Source organism: Columba livia, chromosome 4 (assembly GCF_036013475.1).
Source record: "Columba livia isolate bColLiv1 breed racing homer chromosome 4, bColLiv1.pat.W.v2, whole genome shotgun sequence".
Classification (NCBI taxonomy): Eukaryota; Metazoa; Chordata; class Aves; order Columbiformes; family Columbidae; genus Columba; species Columba livia.
The window spans coordinates 40,797,280-40,816,670 of NC_088605.1; the positions used below are offsets into that span (position 1 = coordinate 40,797,280).

The following is a 19,391-nucleotide window of genomic DNA, read 5'->3' on the forward strand; positions in this document are numbered from 1 at the left end:
CAGTGCTGAATATATGCAAAATGTGTAAAAACTTACTTTAATGTCATGAAAGAGTGATTTCCCATATCTCTCTTTGTATCGCTGTCGAATATTCATTAGGTCAATCTCACTTCTGGCAATGAGAATCCTTATAACCGTTTTATTGTGAAACCCAAAGTCCTAAAAAGAAAATAAGATGAGAGTAAACTTGACAGTCAGACAGTATGTTTGCCTATATGTATATGCTCATATTAATGTTTGATAAACCAATTAATCAGACTACTCGTAAAGATATCCTAGATTTTAAAGAAGTCTGTGCATTCAAAGGTTTTATCCTGCAGAGTTTTCACATGTTTCTTAATAGCCGAGATTCCCCACATGTCAGCGTTTTAACCATGCGGTGAAACTTCGAAAAGGAAAAACCTGATGAACTTAGGTATTCAGTTTGTCTTAGGTATTCAGTTTTTAAGTAGCTGTTGTGACTATTGTTGTAAAGGCCATTCAGACTATACTGAAGCCAATAATCTGTTTCGTGACAACTGCTGCCAAATGTGAATTCAGTGAGATCTTTAGCTGCTGATTTAGAATTGACATAGCTGATAGTCAACGGTGTTAAACTACATTTTTCAATTGCAATCCTGTGGAGAATGAAGACATCTAGTGGCAGTAAAAGTAATCAAAAGAGACTTAGGGCTGGGAAGACCGATGACCAATTTAGGTTGTTTAAAGTTAAATCATAATTTTATAGAGTAGCCATTGATACCGAAATCTTGTTCTCAGAAAACAAGTAATGAGATGTTAAAAAGCTACATGTAGAGAATTTGATACATGTTTGATGGCTAGGTTAAAATCTTTCTTATAAGCCATTATGGACTATGATTTCAAGCATTAGAATCCTAGTTGTGTTTTATTATATTGTATTGTAAATGGACATACAAAAAGCTTTTGGTATAATCTGGACATAAATCGGCTGCAAAACAAGATGCTTTTAAATTCTCATATTTCTTTTGAGAATTATTTGTGCTAATCAAAACACTGTGAAAACAGAGTAAAATACTAACTAAAACAAAATGCAAGTTTTCATTAAACTTTTCCTGCATCACATGCATCATCTGAATATATTATAGAATGAAACTACCTATGGGATATTTCTTAAAAGTAAAAATGCTGTTTTAACTTGAAAAGCGGTCTTGATACCAAACCTTTGAGAAACATCACTCTTGCTGATAGCTGTTATTTCCTGATACCTTTGGCAAACCTTATTCATGCCATGTGCCAGAATCCTCTTTTGACCACTCAGACAAAATACTGCCTTTTCCTCTCAGCCCCTGGGATTTCCCTTGGTTCCCTGCTGCCACTGTTGCTGGTTTAGCTGAGACGGGACAGCAGCAGTGACAGCATCTGGAAGAGGATACCGGGGCCCTGTTGAATCATTGCCAAATAGTTTTCTTCGATGGTTCAGGCTTGAATCCTTTCTTTGCCATTCCTGCTCTAAGGTGATACTTCAGCTTTTATCCGTGGCTGGTTTTTTATGACCATCTTCTGAATATTGCACTTAAAAGAGTAAGCTTCAAAGATTATACTTTTATATTTTATATAACATAATGCCTCATTATTTTCAATAACGAATGAAAAACAAAAGAAAATGTCTTCAGTGGTCTCTAGTAGGAAGAATTTTTATGTGTTTCATTGCATTTACCCGCATTTCTTTTTGTTCTAGTATTGTATGTTAGCACTCACACACCAAGATGAAGAACCTCTATATGTACATTGAGCCCTGCAAGTAAATATGGCTATTTGTTTTTATGTAACACTAATTTATGATTTAATTTTTAGTGAAACTTATTAAATCTCTAGGTATAAAAATGTAAGGGGAAGAAAAGTGCACATTGAGTTCTGCACAGCAGGGGGAGATACAATCCATGGAAAAGAAAAATTTTCAACTGAAAAAAATCAACAGTTACCAGACAGATACTTTTTAGAGTAATCAAAATATTTAACCTTTTACTGTTACTGTTAAATCCCAACTGCTGCTTCGGCACTAATGCTTTGAAATTTATGTAGGTATCAACAGTTTTAAAATACGCAATCAAACCTTAAAGGTTGAACAGACTGATTTTTTAAGTACTTAAGAATAATCAAGTAAACAAAAAAATGGGGAAGGTACTTTTTATAATCCGTGAAGACAAAAGACTACTTACATGAATTGCATTATAAAGCCTGTACGCAAAGTAGGAAGGCTTGTCACGAACACAGAGCACTAGGAGAGAAAAATTGCAACAAGTAAACATAAGATTATTATAAAATCAATTCTATTGGCTTTGGGCTCCTTGAAATATAAAGCTGGGCATTGCTGTCCATGCTTAAAATAAGCTACCAGTTTTTCACAAACATTGCTATATTTATAGTTTTAAAAGTCTGCCATTTATTCTGAGTGGGTTCTCATTACCATTGTATCAAAAGGCTTATTAAATATTAGTGAATATGCTTACATTACATCTTTGTAAAAATATTATTATCCTTACTCTATAAATGGAAACCAAAGGCACGTAAAGCTTGGAACTTGTTTATATGCCATACAAGTCCTGTAAACGTTTCCAATTTTTTAGTATGTGTAGATGCAATTATCATTGATCACACAACATTTATTATCAAATAAAGAGCAGATACTAGTTGTGCTCAGTCAGAATCTAATGCTGCATATATACATTTTTAGATTTACATGAACATGGAAAAGCAGTTAAAATATTATTTTCTAATTATATCTGAAAATGTAATTACACTGTACAGGAGGGTAAAGTGGATAAAATAAAAAAAAAATCAGAAAAATAATATTCTTGATGCATCAGATATATGATACTAGATATTAATTAAGAGATTACTACTAGCATAAAATAATATTTTTACGTTACCTATTGCAACCAGTAATTCTTGAAAGTATCCATCATAACAGTCATTAATGGCATCTACTATGTCTTGCCCAGAGATGTTTTGGAACTCCTGGAAAACTTGGGGGGAAAAAAATCTCGCATTATTCTAGTTCGTTGATAATGATCAACTTGACTTTTTTCCTGCTTTCTGCAGTATTATAGGTATTGAGTTTAATTTTTTCACTGTTTATTCTCAGTGTTTCACTGTGTTTATATTCCCCAAGTAAGGCAATCTGAATGAGTAGCCTGAAACCTGGTTTCCAGGCCGTCCTCCCTCTGGGTTCTCCAGCATACAATATGCAATGAATGTACTCCGAGGCCTCTGTTTCACTGGGAGCTTTAATAAACTCTCTGTTTAGCAACCTCTGTTTACAAAACTTGTAAGAATGTCATGCCATGAAGACAAATTCCTTGCTCAGCTTGGCTAAAACCGGCCAGAGAAGGAGCCACGGCATGATGTGCACACCACGTTGGGATCCAGACAGGGATGCCCTGGATAGTGCACAGACCGTGCTTTACTCCTTTAGGGAAAGAGGGACATTTTCAACTCCCTGCCCGCTACTAACCTGCTGGAGGGCTGGCTTACAGGCAGAGCCCTCAAATCTCTGTTACAGAAAGAGAGTAGAGCATAAGCAGATTTGCTACATTATGTTAATCCTATCATCACCAGCCCTACAGCAGTTATGATAGAAGAATTAACTTGTTGATCCATGACAGCAAAGTAGTTCTAAGCTGCTGTTAGAAGTTGGCATAAGAAATACAGCTGGCTGCACAGTGATAAATTGTCACCAAATAGGCTGTTTTTCCACTGCAGAGCAAAAGACATCTCAAACTTGTCACCAAACAGATATAACAGGTTTCTTTTCTACAGTGGAAGATCTGGATGTTCTCATATAATTTTCTTGCAATATGTAATTGTCTGATTATCTATTTTAAATAAAAATGTCCCATTATGTTTCCGTGTGTATGTTCATTATGAGAGAGAGGTTGTGGGCCCTGAAGTGCTCTCATCAAAAGCTTCTTTGTAACTTCTGCAGAAACGCTTCAACACAGCAATGTGTTTTCACATACAAACATTTGTTGAAAATACTCCACCTGACTCTCCCAAGGTGTTCCTGCTCATAGCAAAGAGTTACTTAGGAAAATTAAGGAAATAGATAAGAAAGATCTGCCTCATCCTGTTGTGTTGTGAATAAAGGCAGTGCAGCAACAGCCTATGCCTTTCTTTGGCTGTGCGTTCTTTTGTCTGCTATTAGGCATCCTGATGTCTGTCTGTTCAATCTGCAGTTGTCTGTAGTCATCAGGCAAAGTTCGGTTTTGCATTACTTCCAAATTCCCATTAACATCAGGGGGAGTCTGAGAGCTCCAACAGTTTATACTTTGGTTTCAGCCTAATACCCTGCTGCACTCTGAGCTTCTTGGTATGTAACACATGGTTTTATGAGCAAGTCAGAATTTGCCTTTGCATTCTGTGTTCAAACAGCTGAGACACTGGATTACCCATCCACAACTGCTGGTAACTCTTGTTGCAGAGAATCATTTGCAGCATGTTTTTGTGTTCGCCTGTTTTCTGCTGACATGCTTCCCATAGAATCTAATATATCAGAAAAAGAAAAAAAAATACAAAAGGTTTTGAGTTAGTCCTGGATCTCCTTTCAAAATTTGTATTTGTTCTTCTTTTAATTTTTGAGAAGCTCACATCTGACTATATTTACCATTGCATCCTGAGTAGCTGTACAAGGATCTGCATATCCTTCCAGCCTTGTTCCCTGGGGGAAATAAAAAGATACATTTTAAATAAGCTTTTACCTTGCCACTACCGTCCCACCACCATTTCCAGTATCATCGATGTTATATTGCTTACTATAATACTTGACTATGAGGGGAGAGCTAGGAGAAGAATAACTAATCTGCCATTCACTGATTATTTCTTACCAATATGCATATTACCAGAAGAATCTTTTCACTTTGTTTTTTTAATCCCTGCACAACCTGTAGGAGCAAACATGTCAAATAATGGAAATTTTGCTTGCTTATAAACCATTGTCTGCAATTAAGATCCAAGATTAGGAAATTGTTTGACAACTTTGATACATAAACCACAAAAGGATACTTCTTATTTCCCCATACATTTAGTCACTTTTCAGTTACACAACTCAAGCTGATATGCTTTAGTAAACACGCTATGATCTGAATTATATATTTGTTAGAAAAAGAGAAAAGTACACAACTTTCAGAATTGCTTTTTTAACCATAATCATCTTGCAAGGATACAAATCAGCCCTGGTTGCAAAACCCTTAACAATCTCAAGCTGCATGTAATCACTGCCTTAATGATATGCATTTGAAGCAATTTAGTTTAAAATTTACAGTCATTTTACCCTATATGTGAAAGGGAGGATTAAAATTATGTATTGGCTGTCAACTTGTAGCAAGACTGATTTGTAGCTCTTTCCTGTTAAAAATGTTAATTTATATTTTAATTAAATGGCACAAATTTCACACAGTGGAATTCCTAGTAACAAGATAAATTACTTGAAGGAAATTATCCTGGAATGACTGTATAAACTTACATACATGAGAAAACACAGGAAAAAAGACAGACAAGCAAATGATAAAATAAGTTAAATAATACCCTACTTGAGTCAAATGCCCACTTTCCCCAGTAACATTTAACAGTGACTACTCTTGGCATAGTTTTGCTGGAGAATCCCACAGTATGTGTAATTATTTTTTAAACTGTAGAGAATTTCCATATTTCAGATGATACCCCAAAAATGAGAATTAGAATAAAAATCTGTTTGTCTTGTACTAGAATATTAGTTAGCCTGAATTTTTAACTCCGTTAATTTCTTTGGGAAGGACTATAACCTATAACTTCTAATCTACATCACTATGGACATGAAAACAGTAAATTCCACACTATAGCAATTGAATAGTTTACTCCCTGTATGTGAAGCACATTTACTTCTGTCTGTAGTCAGATGTGTGTGTCATCAATCCAAAGATTTAATAGAAATCTAAGCAAAACGTGTCTGAAATAGCATTAAAGGGTGCATTGGAAATGTTGCTATAGAGTATTCTGTAAGTTGCCCGGTAGTAGAACTAGAAAGGATATATTTTAATGAAATATCACTAAGTTTTAATATAAGACAATATCTAAACATGAATGATTCGACTTACAGTATTCATAAGTATACAGTACAAGTGAGTAAAGCTGGAATTTCCTGCAACTGTTCTTCATCTTTGAAGAATAGCAGTTAGATCTTGTTAGCTAAGAAGCTGCTGGTTTCAGGCCTCTTTATCAATATCCATGGTTTAGAAAATCAGGGCTAATAATGTAGTCTCAGACAATTTATTTTAAATGTGTTCTTTTGATGACTAAGATGTGTCCCATGGTTTTAATTAAGATGAGAAGTGAAGTTGCTTAACTTGTAGCTCCTCGTTTTTAAGCAAGGAAGTATTTTCATTATTAAGAAGAAAAAACATCCACCATTAGACAAATATTTCTTGTTTATAGCTTCTACATTTGAAACATCTGCTCTTTATCTCTGTACTGCAGTGAAGCCTGAAGCCTGCTGCTATTTCAAATCTTGGTAAGAAACACTTTTTCCCCAGACACACATACATAAAAATACAGATGTACCTCATGTATGCTGTTATCTCCTGCCAGTCCTGTTGTTATTTGTTACTCTGGTTTACAAACAATTTTTAAGATAATGAGCACAGTGACTACAATGCAAATGAGAACTCATGATTTGACAAGGATGACCAACTTTGTTGCATATAAAACTACAAATGGGTAAAACTGCAAAAGTTGGTGTGTGACAGTGACAGTTCATTTACTTGCATGCAAACATACTGTGACTTAGCATACGCAGTAGGGCAAAGAACATAATGCTTAGAACAGAAAACTATTTAATACTTTCCTGCATAGTCAAATGTGGATATACCCCAATTTTTACATAATGCCTAGACTGGATTATGAACCAGATATTCTCACAAGGAACAACACAGAACTTTAACAATGAAAATCTCATTTGTACATGCAAGTAGACTCTGTTTGAGATGAAGCAGATTGAGCACAGGGTCAGCAGTTGAATATCCAGGGACCTACTCAATAAAATGGTCTGTTGACTTTGGCCTCCATCTGAAAACCAAAGTCAAAGTAGATGGAGGAATTCAAGTTCTCTTCCTCTTCTGCTCTTTCTCCTCTTCTTTTCAAAAGCGTAGCCCTGTTGAACTAGCTTCAACCACACTCACCTCAGAATTTAAGATTTCTCAGATAGTATCAGAAATTGTTATGAATTTTTTAGAAAGGTAAGACATACTACTTGTTTTTACGGTACCTGAGCAAGGTTCATGAGTGTATCTCTGAAGTGACCTGAAGTCTCAGAATCAATATCTTGTTGAAGATCATTATTGTATTCTAGGTTAAAACAAAAACATATAATCACAAATGAACATGCTCTGAATAGTACTCACGAGGATTAGTAAACAAAGGATAAATAAATAGGGTGCAAATACTTGTCCATTTTCTACAGTGATTGTTCCTCAGCACGGGTTCTGCAGGGAAGTACCCCTGGGCCAGCAGGGGAGCTCTGCCCTACTCAGGGGGCTGCAGCCCCAGCTTGTCTGCCCACTCACCGCTGCTGCTGCAGATACTTGGAAATGCCCCGTCAAGGCAGGTGAGTGGAGTGCCCAGCCTGAGTCGGGACTTTTTGAAGGAAAACAGCTTATGTACTTTTTTAGATTAAAGTGCGTGAAAGTTTCTGAAAATCCCCCAATGTGACTGCTGGGTATTTCAAATGTCTTAGGCAGCAACGCATCCCAAAAATATTATGACCTATTATTAACTTTAAATGTTTCGCTTCAGCCTTTTGTATGAAGTTGTAGGAGTGGAGGGGGAAGAGAGGTGGTTAGTACTGAGAAGTCATTTTCATAGTTCATTTCCTTCATGCATGCTAATACATCCAGAGCACACATGGTACAACTGCTACTGTGCACTTGTAAAAAACATTACGCATTAAGTAGGCTTCTTTCATCTGGAAGATCTCCATGTTTGATCTTGAGGCTAATATGTCAATTAGACATTTTTCTTCTGTGTCTACTCCCTGTGTGGATAGAAATAAATAGGAAAAGATGACGTTAGTAGAAACCACAGCTTTTAGAAGAAAACAACGTTGCGCTTTTCAGAAGTAACAAAAATAATAGCAATCTCTGCTGGAGCAATGCAGAATGTACTTTCGCGTAGCCTACCTATTTAAATAGAAAATGCCTTTAAATTAATAGTAGAACCCTGTATTTAAAATATATTCTACTTAGTCTGAAATTCCACATGTACATTAGCAAGTTGGGATTGAAGCAAGACTACTGTTGACAGAGACGTAATGGGAAGAATTTTAGAGCTTTAGTAAGAATTTAGAATTTGCTGAAAGAAATCAGATGCAAAGATTTAGCGTACATTTAGCGTACAATAAGTGCTCAGACAATCTGAAGTAGGTATGAGCCCAATCGTTATGTTGTTTAGTTATTTATTATTGCTGTTATTTATTTAGTAATGTTACGGTTTGTAATGTCTACCGTAAAACTTGGTATATAAGGGAAGCATCGTAATCATGCATGCAGTGCTGCAAATCACTGTATTTTCCCACAGGATTTGAATTAATTTTATAAACTTGAATTGGCATAAGGTATGCTGTATATGCTGCTTTTGATATGCACATGTATACTGTTAGTGAGTATTCTGCATTTGGGATAGTGGGAAAATATGACATTGAGCCTGAGCCCGGACACACATATGGCCAGTTTTGTACTCTGGCCATATGAATCCAGGTCAAGATGGAATACGATAAGAAAGTTTAGCTTTGAGCCACATGTAGAAAAGAATACGAATTCAGCAATCTTGTCAATAATTTTAATAAAATTCATGCTTCCAATTCTACGAAAATTTCACAATCCTTTTAGTACCAGCTGTAATTAGAAATATATCAGTAGTTCTAAAAAGTGCATTGGTTTAAGTCTCTGAAGGACAAGAAAAAACAGTGATAATGGTTTTTTTTTTTTTTTTTTTGAGGGGATTCTCAAAATATATAAATAGGTCACCTCACTCAGAGTTGTATAATCCGTGTCTTATTTGTGACAGTGGCAAATATTCATGGAAAGAAAACAGAGTTGAGTTTTGACATGCTTTCTCATGTTTCAGGAACTGGCAATTTAGGAATTTCCTGAGAAGGAATTTTTCAAAGGTTTATTTGTTTCAATAGCCAGCAGTGGGCCTGTTTTTTAATAAATTGTTGAATGTCTTTATGAACTAATTTGTTCTTTTGGCCTTCACAATTCCCTGCAGAAATAAATTTCAACATTTAATTACATGATTATTTGGAAAAAAAAATTGTTTGTTGCAAAATGTCAGTTGTTTAAGAAGCACAGGCCCAGATCCTGGGAACAAAAGGAAATATTTTCTTCAAAATGTGCAATGAGTTCAATCTTAGTGGAGCGATCACTGCTTTGTCACAGAGTTACTTGTGTTTATGTAAAGACATGTTCTGCTACAGAAGTATTGGTCTTTTCAGAGGTGGAAGCTGAGTGTGTGGCACTGGCCGTTCACATGAATTTTGTTTTTAATATACATAAATGCTTGCAGGATCAGAGTCTTACATTTCCCTGTATAAATATTTATTCTTTTACTGAATTTACCATAGGTGTGAAGTGGATTGTATTTATTACACGGCAAGTAGATGTTTTTTGCAATACCAATGAATAAACTTTGTGTAGCACTAACTTTCTGATCACTACACAGTAGTACACTATTCCAGTGTACTAAATTCCAGCAGTTTATCAACCATTTCTATGTAAAAAAAAAGAATTTGTGTTCAGCGATGTAATTAGTGACTGCAACTCTAAGGAATTCTCGATTTGACAAGTACCTTCAAGGCGTGCCAGAGCTCATGGGCATCATAGGAGGCAGGTGGATACATCAAGCCAACCATGACTTCTTTGAAGTGATGAGAGAGATTCTCTTTTAGATCTGTTATCAGATCCTTGAAAAGAAAAAGAAAAAGTATAGACACAATTATTTCTCTAGTCACACTTTATGAAGACAGCTTAAAAATAAAATAGTGGTTTTCTCTGTAAATGATTAATAAAGATGAACTGTTGAAGGTGGGTGAGATGACAATAGACACATGGGCCAGTAGACTACATAGGATTGTTGATTTTCTGTTCATTAGAATACAGAAGAAAATTCAGGGGTTTAAGTGCAACTTAGAGGCTTGGAAACCTGAATACCACAGGAGAGCATCTGCAGCTTCCCTTGGCATATTCCACGTGTGAATCTGAGGGAGCTAAGCATCTTCAGAAGTCAGATCTCATAAAACACAGGCAATTTCTGGTGCTTTTTTCAGTGTTACTATGTGAACAATTTTTAAAATAATCCATATTGCTCCTAGTATATAAAAATACCTGCTTTGGATTACTGGAAAGTTATGGGCTTTAATTTATGTATATATTACATTCAAACTGAATTAACTATTTTTGACAGATGCTGGATTAATAAAAGGAAACCCCTCTCTTTTCTCACATGTGTCTCAGGACTCGCTTGCCAGGTAGCAAGTAATGGATAAGAGTTTCCTCCCCAGTCTCTCCTTTCCCAGTAGCATCTTTCAAAACACTGGAAATGCCAAAAACTTGTTGTTTATACTATTGCTGTTTCTGAGTAAAAGGATACTTGTGCACCATTTTTTTTTTAATCTTTTGTGTATGGCACTAGGCACCTCTCAGACGTGCTCTGACCTAAGTCTGAATTTAAAAGGGTACCAGAAATGGTCCTCATGATATAAGCTCTTATTTTTTTCAGAGCTGATACATATGTGAATATAATTAAATTAATAGCTAGAGTAGCGATGAAGGAGGACATACATTAAAAATTAAATTTGTTATGAAGAAACATACACAGTCTTCAGTAAATGCACATTAGATGCATTTGACAACCACTAAATCACACATGTAATAGAAATTAACTCATTAAGACATTTCACTTCTGACAAGTTGCCTGTGGGAAAATGGATTAATAATACAAATGGATACTAGTTAAACATTACTCCTGCAATCAGAACTAAGTAAAGTATTGAAAAACAAGAAAAGACAACTCTAAGTTGTCGTTATTAACGTTTCCTAATCATCTCTGCTATAAGAAATCCTTGAAGGCTAATTGTAGAAATGAATCTTAAAGCACGTCCGTGTGTCTGAACCATGCAGGAAGTTCAGGGTTTACTTTTTCTTTCTTTTTTTAAAGATATTTTTCCTTCTAATGTGCCACACTTTCCATTTGTCAAATGAATAGGCATAGTTGCTACCATATTTCCATATTGAACAGACTGAATTCTGAATTGAAATTAAGAGGGTGGAGGATTGGACTGACTGACAGGTTTGCCATAGATAGATTTGCCACTGCATAGATAGTTTGCCACTGAGAGGGCTAAAATTGTTATTGCCTGCCAGTCTGTCTTCTCTGTGCTGCAGAATTTACCACTCATAAGATGGGACTGCTGAACAGCACATTCACTTGATGCAATATATCCATTAATACCGATTACAGGCAGTTAAAAGCTCTCACTGATGTGTGCTAAAGTATTTTCTGAATTGTAAACTGCAGCAATTCAGGGCAAGACACATCCCAACCTATTTGGCAGTTCCTGTCCAAGATAGCAAACTTTTGAGAGGTCAGTCAAATAAACCACACGGAGTACTAACCAGATGACCCATGTCAATATATCTGCTGTTACAGGTGAGACAAAACAAAAAGAAAAAGGAAAAAACAAACAAAAAAAAACCCCAAACCAGCATTTCTGTTTCATCTCTGAATTAGATTAGAACTAGCTTGCACTGACCCCTGTCTCCATATGGCAAAAGACAGAACTTTTGGAAAGCTGTCAAGAGTATCTTGGTATATCTTGCACTATAAAGTATTCACAGTGCTTAATGGATCCATTTAAATTAAAATTGTAGGTGTATATGCAAGATGTTCCATGAGTTTCAGAATTTTCTGTAGCCTGTTGCTGGAATATAAAAATGGTTTGCTCACCTTTCACTTTAATTGTTATTCATAGTTTTAGAGATCAAAATTCTTAAAAATGACATCTGAGGTTTTCTTTGGCTTTTTTAGTCCTTCTACCTCTGTAGGTCTGTGGCTACTGGTTTTATAGTACTTCAGGCTGGCTGAATACGGCTGGCAGAGTTATAAATTTAAAGGTGGTGTGTTTTCATAGGGATTTATTTATTTGTTTATTTTTATTTTGGATTGTAAAGAAAATCCAAATAGATCAGTAGTGAGCAAGTCAATAATTGTTCTCCTTTAATACTAAATATGGCAAATCGTAACTCCATTTTTGAAGGACATTTTGCAGTTCCTAACTGAGATATTGTTAGTGGTTATCTGTAGGTCATCGTCATGTGTCAGAGTGCAGAAATTAAAGATAAATGTTATATGGAGCTTTTAAATGTTTTCTTTTGTTCGAATGATAAGTCCAGTTGAAACACTATAGAGAAAAGGTGAAAAAACCACAGCTAGCTGCTATGGATGGAGTGTAGAGAAGGAGCACTGTCTGGTGATTAAGAAGATCAATGAAGACCTGAAAAGAATGGGCCTGGATGCTTCACTGTCACAGGCACCTTTAGGTAGCTTGTCATGCTTTGGTTTTCTGTAAGTAAAACTAAAGCTCAGTGAGCAATGTTGCGTGGACAAACCCTGAACTTGTGTGGTTTGCATGTGTGATGGTAATGGTAACCTAATAAACACCTCGTAATAGAAAACAACTTCTTATCATTCAGATCCACTGAGTTCAGTCTGTGATTCAGTTATTGTTCTTGTACGGTCTATTTATAACATACTAATCCATTCAAGACTGCATTTATAATATCACAAATATTGTGTGTTTGAATTTTTATAATTGTCCAAATAAAACCAGTGATGTCCTATAGTTGTGTAACAACACCAAATCAACACACGGCACTGATTAAGTACAGCTCTTCTCTTTTCCCCAATTCTAGGAAAGTAAGGGGCTGTTTCAGTGTATTAGAGGCCAACGGTTGTGAGGTATTTTGGTGTACAGGTGGTATAAGGCTGCCTCTGGAAGACCGCTTGGCTATCCAAAGATAAAAATACACTGTGCTGCTGGTTTGCAGACTAGTGGTGGAACAGACTGCTACATTTGTGGTTAATGTGCAGGTTTTGAATGAACCATTTCTACTTAACTCTGATTAAGGCTGATGGCTGTGTGGTAGGATTTCTGCAAACTCACTCTTCTTCATGATGGTCAATTCAATGGCAAGCATACAGTGACCTTCAAGGCATTTTCCAGTGAGATGGTAGTTTTTCAGGTTTTGGGAAAAGAAGAAAACTGGATTTTGTTTAAAATGTTTGGCTGGCTTCTATTAGGAGAAGGCCATGTCTGGTCAGTTTTGTCACAACATTTTTCTTTAGCTTTCCAATAGTATCTAGTTTCATACAGCCCTCTTCATCACTAGATTTCACAGAGATTTTACCGAAGATGTTGCTATTATTTTTGCCCTTACATAGCTGGGGTAAGTGAGGAAAACGCAGACACTGTGACTTTCTCAAAGTCATTTGCTTAGAAATAGTAGACCTGGACATAGAATGAGGGTATCTGTCTCTGTGTGTGTTTAAGAATAAAAACTGCTTTGTCTAATACAGTAAATATGGATAAAATGCATTTGAAAAAAACCCACATAATTTTTATGTTTTAAATTTTTTTAAACCATTTTAAAGATTCATATATTTAACACAAAGCAGCTCAGATGAGTATTGTGCTGGGTGTGTGGATGGGATTACATGGTGTGTGGTCTGACAATTTCAGTGCTTGAGATGAGAATATTAATTAGCGACTAAGGTACAACTACCTGTAACTGTTGGTATGGTGTTTTTCTTTGGTATTTAAACCCAAATACAACATTTTTTTTGTATTCAAAAAACTTGAAAAAAGTACTGCAGAAACTTCCAAAAGCACATGGAGGAAGAAAAAAGTCTGTTTAGAAATCGTCGTTTGGTCAATAGAGGAAGAAAATGAATTATAGAAGAAGAAACTTTCCATGTCCCTTATTTTTTTTTCTAAAAAAAAACTTTGCGGGTGGCAGAAGTGCTTCTACTGCTATAAAAATGGCAGTTTGAAACCATCAGAGGTTTTGATAGTTACGTGTGCCAGTCCGCGGGTGCCAGCCAGCCATCTGCCAGGCTTTTGGTTCCAGTGACTGACCTGGGAGAAGGGCTGACCGACCGCACTGGGGACAGGAAGGACAGAAGTGCCGAAAGACCAGACGGGCGCTGTCATACCCGGCCATACATGTCCCTGTACGCCTCGGCGATCATCAGCCGCTGTGCGTTGCAACGCTGCGTTAGGATATCAATCAACACATCTTTTTCACAACCTGTAAAGGAAACACAACACAGACTCTAAATTAACAAAGTGTTGTAATGCAGTTACATTTGTGACTGTTTGTGTTTTGTTCCAGAACACTAACCTAATTTATTGAAAAAAAGAGATCAACAGATTAATATCCCACTGGTATTTACCAACATGATTTATATTTACTGTGCTTATGTACCTTTGACTTGCTGGTGTAATACCAGCAAAAAGTGAAGTGGTCTGTTATTATCACATGCATCATCACCTCTCTCAAGCTCAATGGATTTGAAAGCATCAATAAAACAGATAGAGGCTTTCATCTATTCAGAACTAGGCACACCAGCAGAATTTGTGGCTAAGCCTGGGAAGTCATACTTTATGCTCTGTTGATATGGATTAAATTGCCATTTTAGGATTAGGGATCTCTTTTATAGGAATGACAAACTATGGTCAGACCATTGCTGAAAAACTGAAAGATATAGTTTCAGAGGAACCATATAAAGTAAGTTATGAAGTTTAAAAAATATAACATTTTAGCCAGTCTCCAAGGGTATTTTGTTGAAGGTTACCTGTGATCTTTTGCTCGATGGCTAGAGCATACTGCTAAACTTCTGTAGTGCATCAGTATTTACTGCTTATGAAAAAGACAATTAGCAGAGTCTGAGAATTATTTTATCGTTTAAAAGTTTTTTCCATCCCAAAAGTTGGTTTGTGGTAATTTTCGATGGCTGAGCATTTGAAAGACATTCCAGCATAAATATATCTCCAAGTGTAAATCAATTGACAATATCACACTTGCAGCAGAGATGAATCAGGCTGCAAAGCATGGGAAACTGCTTGCATCTGAATGGAGGAGGGTGGTCTTCCAAGTTTCTACCTGTCATTGTAATATAGGCATGCATATATATATATATATATATATGTATATTTATGTTACAAATACACATTCTGTACCTACTGCAGTTTTGTTATGCAGATTTTATCATATAATCTAAAACTGACAGGTTCCATTTTGACATAAATATAATTGGACATTGAATAATTCTTTTTTCTTATGTTGGCAGAAGAAGCCTGCATTTGCTTATTATACACCAGCTTTAGTTCTCTTTCTTCGGGATCAGCTTGCCACAATTACACCAGCTTTTTAGCAAGACAATAATTTAACGTAGTCTGAGTCCTTTCCATCAAACAAAATAATAGAATCATAGAATCACAGAAGTTTGGGATTGGAAGGGACCTTGAAATATCATATAGTCCAATCCCCCTGCGGGAGCAGGAACAGCAAAATAAGTTTTCTAGAAAGGTGCGAGAGTGATTCGGATTCCTTGGAATGCCAGTTTTGTCATCAAAAAGAAGCAAGGTCAAGGCACCTGCACGAGAGAACCACTTTTCACTAATAAAATGGCAAGATGGACGTCATCAGACCCCAATGGATGTGATCAACAAAACTGCAACCGTGTCTCCACCTCCTACTACAAGGACTGATGCACAGTGCAGATGGAGTTGATGAGGAATCGCATTGAGTATCTTTTGTTTTATATTCCATTTCTATTTTATATATATATCAACTAGTAGTGCGCTAGTATTTTGTGATTTTATTGAACTGTGTTTATCTCATTCCAAGTTTCTCCCTTCCCTTTCAATTCTCTCCCCTGCCTGGGGAGCGGGTGGGGGACTGAGTGAGTGGCTATCCCGGTTCTATTGCTAGTTCAGCTTAAAACCACGACCAGCACGGGTGAGGCCAGCCCTGGAGCCCCCTGCCAGGTGGGCTATGCGTCACAGGGCATGCGTGAGGCTGGGGAGCTCCTGGGTGTGTCCCTGGGTGTGCCCCCGAGAGCCCTGTGATGTCACCAGAGTCACAGTCAGCCCGTGACGTCACTAGCGGCGGGCGGCTATAAACGCCAGCGTCACGTGCTGCCAGCGGCACACGAGACGTCGAGTCCTGTGGGCAGCACCCGAGCCATCGAGTCCTGCCAGCGGCACCAGACGTTGTGACCTGCCAGCGTTCGAGCGGCCACCGAGTCCTGCCAGCGGAACCCGAGCCTTGGCGTTGGGTCAGCAGCAGCCATCGAGTCCTGCCAGCAGCAGAGACACCAGGTGCCTCCAGCTCCGAGAGGACATCAAGTCCCAGCGGCGGCCACGAGGACATCAAGTCCCAGCAGCAGCTGAGGACAGCAAGTCCCACCGGAAGCTGAGAGGAAACCAAGTCCCAGCAACTGACAGGACACTGAGTCCCAGCAGCAGCAATGGAGGTGTCCAGGGATGAGCCAGCGGTGCCACCAGCTGCCAGGAGGTGCCGGCGGGGGGACAGGTGCCCCATCTGCTTGGCTCCCCTGGAAGCCCCCGCTGCAGTGGACCCGTGCTGGCATGCGTTCTGCCATGCCTGCATCCGGCGCTGGGCTGCCAGCGACGAGGATGCCACTTGCCCGCTCTGCCGGGGCCCCATCGCGGCCATCCGCCACCTGCGGCTGGAGGATGACGGTCGCCGTGGCCGCTTGCATCCCTACGCAAGGCGGGGGCCGTGGTGGCAGAGGCAACAGTGGCGGCAGCAGCAGCAGCAGCGGAGCCGCAGCCGTTCCAGGCGCCGCGCACGCTCCGCTGAGAGGGGAGAGCGCCGCCGCCCCAGTCCCCAGCGGCGTGCTCGGAGCCTGCCCACCGAGAGGGACGGAGATGGACACGGCCAGCTCCTCCACCGGCCAGAGAGCAACGACAACGCGTCGTGGCTGCGCAGGGTCCAGGAGGACGAGCCGGGCTCAGGGGACCATGCGCAGCGTCTCCCCTGGCTCCGCGTCTGAGCGGGGCGGCCGGGCCTCCCGGGGCCCCTCTGGAATAAAAGCACTGCGCCACTGAGAGGCACCGGGCCTGGTTTCTGCCTTGTTGTTTGCTCGGTGCTGCAGAACTGGGCAGTGGGAGAGATGTGGCTGTGGGAAGTGGGGGAGAGGGTGGGTTATGGCTCGAGGACCCGTAGAGAGGGAGCAATGTGGATGTTGGAACCGGAGGAGAGGGAGGGATGTGGCCCTGTGAACTGGGGGAGAGGCGGCCGAGTGCCTGTGGACTTGGGGAGAGGGAGGGAAATGGCTGGTGGGAACGAGAGGCAGAGGGAGGGATGGCTATTGCTAGCAATCTGGGGAGAGGGAGGGATATGGGTGTGGGAAATGGTTCAACACAGGGATTCGGCTGTGAGATGTGGGTAAGAGGGGAGGGATACGGTGCCCATGGAACTGGGGCAGAAAGGGGGATGTGGCTATGGAACCAGGAGAGAAGGATGAAGAAGGTCTCCAGACAGAGAGATGTGGCCTGGGAAGTGGGGACAGGGAGAGACGTGGCCCCTGAACCCTCCCCAGCCCTGGTGCTGGCACTGCCTGCGGCTCTGCGTCCAGAGAAGGGCGGCCTTGCAGGCCAGCTGGGTTCCAGGGCTACTTCAGCCCTGCAAGACAACAGCCTCTCCTCACAACGCTCCCTGCTCTCAGCTTCCCCAGCCCCACAGAGCCAGGCCCACACTCCTGCAGGCCCCAAGATCGTCACAGACCAGGAACACGCCAACGAGTTGGGCCCTCGGCCCCTGCACCCCGGCAGCAAGGCAGCAGCAGGAGCATGGCCCCGAGCCGACCTCTCCCGGGACAGAGCTCCTTGGGAGCAAGCACGGCTTGTCCCTGTCCCTGCTGCCAGCCGTCCGCCCTGAGAGGAGATCCTCGCAGGCGCCACTTGCCTGGCCTGTCCCCGGCTCTCCTGGCCACGGGGAGATGGGCTTCAGCCTCGCTCAGAGCCACTGCCCAGGGCACACCGCGGTGGTTGTCGGGAAGGCAAGGATGTGGTAACCTGGCTGCTCCCATGCTGGGACAAGGGAGCCGATTGTCTGGAACTGGACGGTAGCGAATCCAAGCAGCTGGGATCTCTGTCAAGGGATGCCACCCTCCACAGGGCAATTGCAAGAGAGAAAGACCTCTCCAGCCTCTGCAGGTGACTCCTGACTGCCAGGAAAGGCAAGGTTTCCCTTCAAGGAAGGAAGCTGCTGTATGTCATCCAGGTGAATGGAATACTATGGAGACAGGTATCCAGATCCTGAGAGGATTAGCTGTGCGGGAGATAATCTATTGTGAGCCAAATGGTCCGGAAGGGACAGATGCAGATAGAATCCTTTGTACACAACGCATGGGACGCAGGTTTGTACAATGGGCACCACCGGCATGTGCTGGGTCATGGGCATCGATGTCCTGGGCAGCTACATTCAACAAACTGTGACAGAAGTGATGAACCAGCTTCGCGACTGTGAGGACAGCCTCGCTACCTCTCTGCGGGCTTGTGTGTCACACGGAATCAGAGAATCACAGAATGTTAGGGATTGGAAGGGACCTCCAAAAGTCCAATCCCCCTGCCGGAGCAGGAACACCTAGATGAGGCTACACAGGAAGGCATCTAGGCGGGTTTCGAATGCCTGCAGAGTAGGAGACTCCACAACACCCCTGGGCAGCCTGTTCCAGTGTTCTGTTACCCTCACTGAGAAGAGGTTTCTTCTCAAATGGAAGTGGAACCTCTTGTGTTCCAGTTTGAACCCATTACCCCCTGTCCTACCGTTGGCTGTCACCGAGAAGAGCCTGGCTCCACCCTCATGACACTCACCCTTTAGAAATTTATAAACATCAATGAGGTCAGCCCTCAGTCTCCTCCAAGCTGAAGAGACCCAGCTCCTTCAGCCTTTCCTCACAAGGGAGATGCTCCAGTCCCTTAATCATCTTTGTTGCCCTGCGCTGGACTCTCTCCAGCAGTTCCCTGTCCTCCTTGAATGGAGGGGCCCAGAACTGGACACAGTATTCCAGATGTGAACTGAGTGTCAACTGAGGACAAACTGCGTGAAAAATCTGACAACCGTTTCGAAAAGCTGTTCCACGAAATCAAAGCACTCGGAGAGGACAGGTTCCATTCCCCACCTGACCAACCGACATTTCTGCTATTAGGCGAAGGCGTTTCCAATCTCAAGAGAGAGGACAGAAGAAGTACCCAAGGAGAGGCATGCTGTGGCTTCTCCTCGGTGATCATGGAGAAGACCTGAGGAGGTGGG

At 40.5% G+C, this 19,391-nt stretch overlaps 1 protein-coding gene across 1 annotated transcript in view; it reads right to left on the reverse strand.

Moving 5' to 3' along the window:
* The window catches only part of ANXA10 (annexin A10), an 88,484-nt gene that overhangs the window by 1,766 nt on the left and 67,327 nt on the right, over positions 1 to 19,391 (reverse strand). Inside the window, exons 2-10 of the mRNA XM_065061381.1 lie at positions 14,260 to 14,354; positions 9,839 to 9,952; positions 7,933 to 8,023; positions 7,259 to 7,338; positions 4,625 to 4,678; positions 4,410 to 4,503; positions 2,892 to 2,987; positions 2,181 to 2,239; positions 37 to 159 (exon numbers count right to left, since the gene is read on the reverse strand). Of these exons, the coding sequence (XP_064917453.1) occupies positions 37 to 159; positions 2,181 to 2,239; positions 2,892 to 2,987; positions 4,410 to 4,503; positions 4,625 to 4,678; positions 7,259 to 7,338; positions 7,933 to 8,023; positions 9,839 to 9,952; positions 14,260 to 14,354 (806 nt within the window). The remainder of the gene's footprint in view (positions 1 to 36; positions 160 to 2,180; positions 2,240 to 2,891; positions 2,988 to 4,409; positions 4,504 to 4,624; positions 4,679 to 7,258; positions 7,339 to 7,932; positions 8,024 to 9,838; positions 9,953 to 14,259; positions 14,355 to 19,391) is intronic.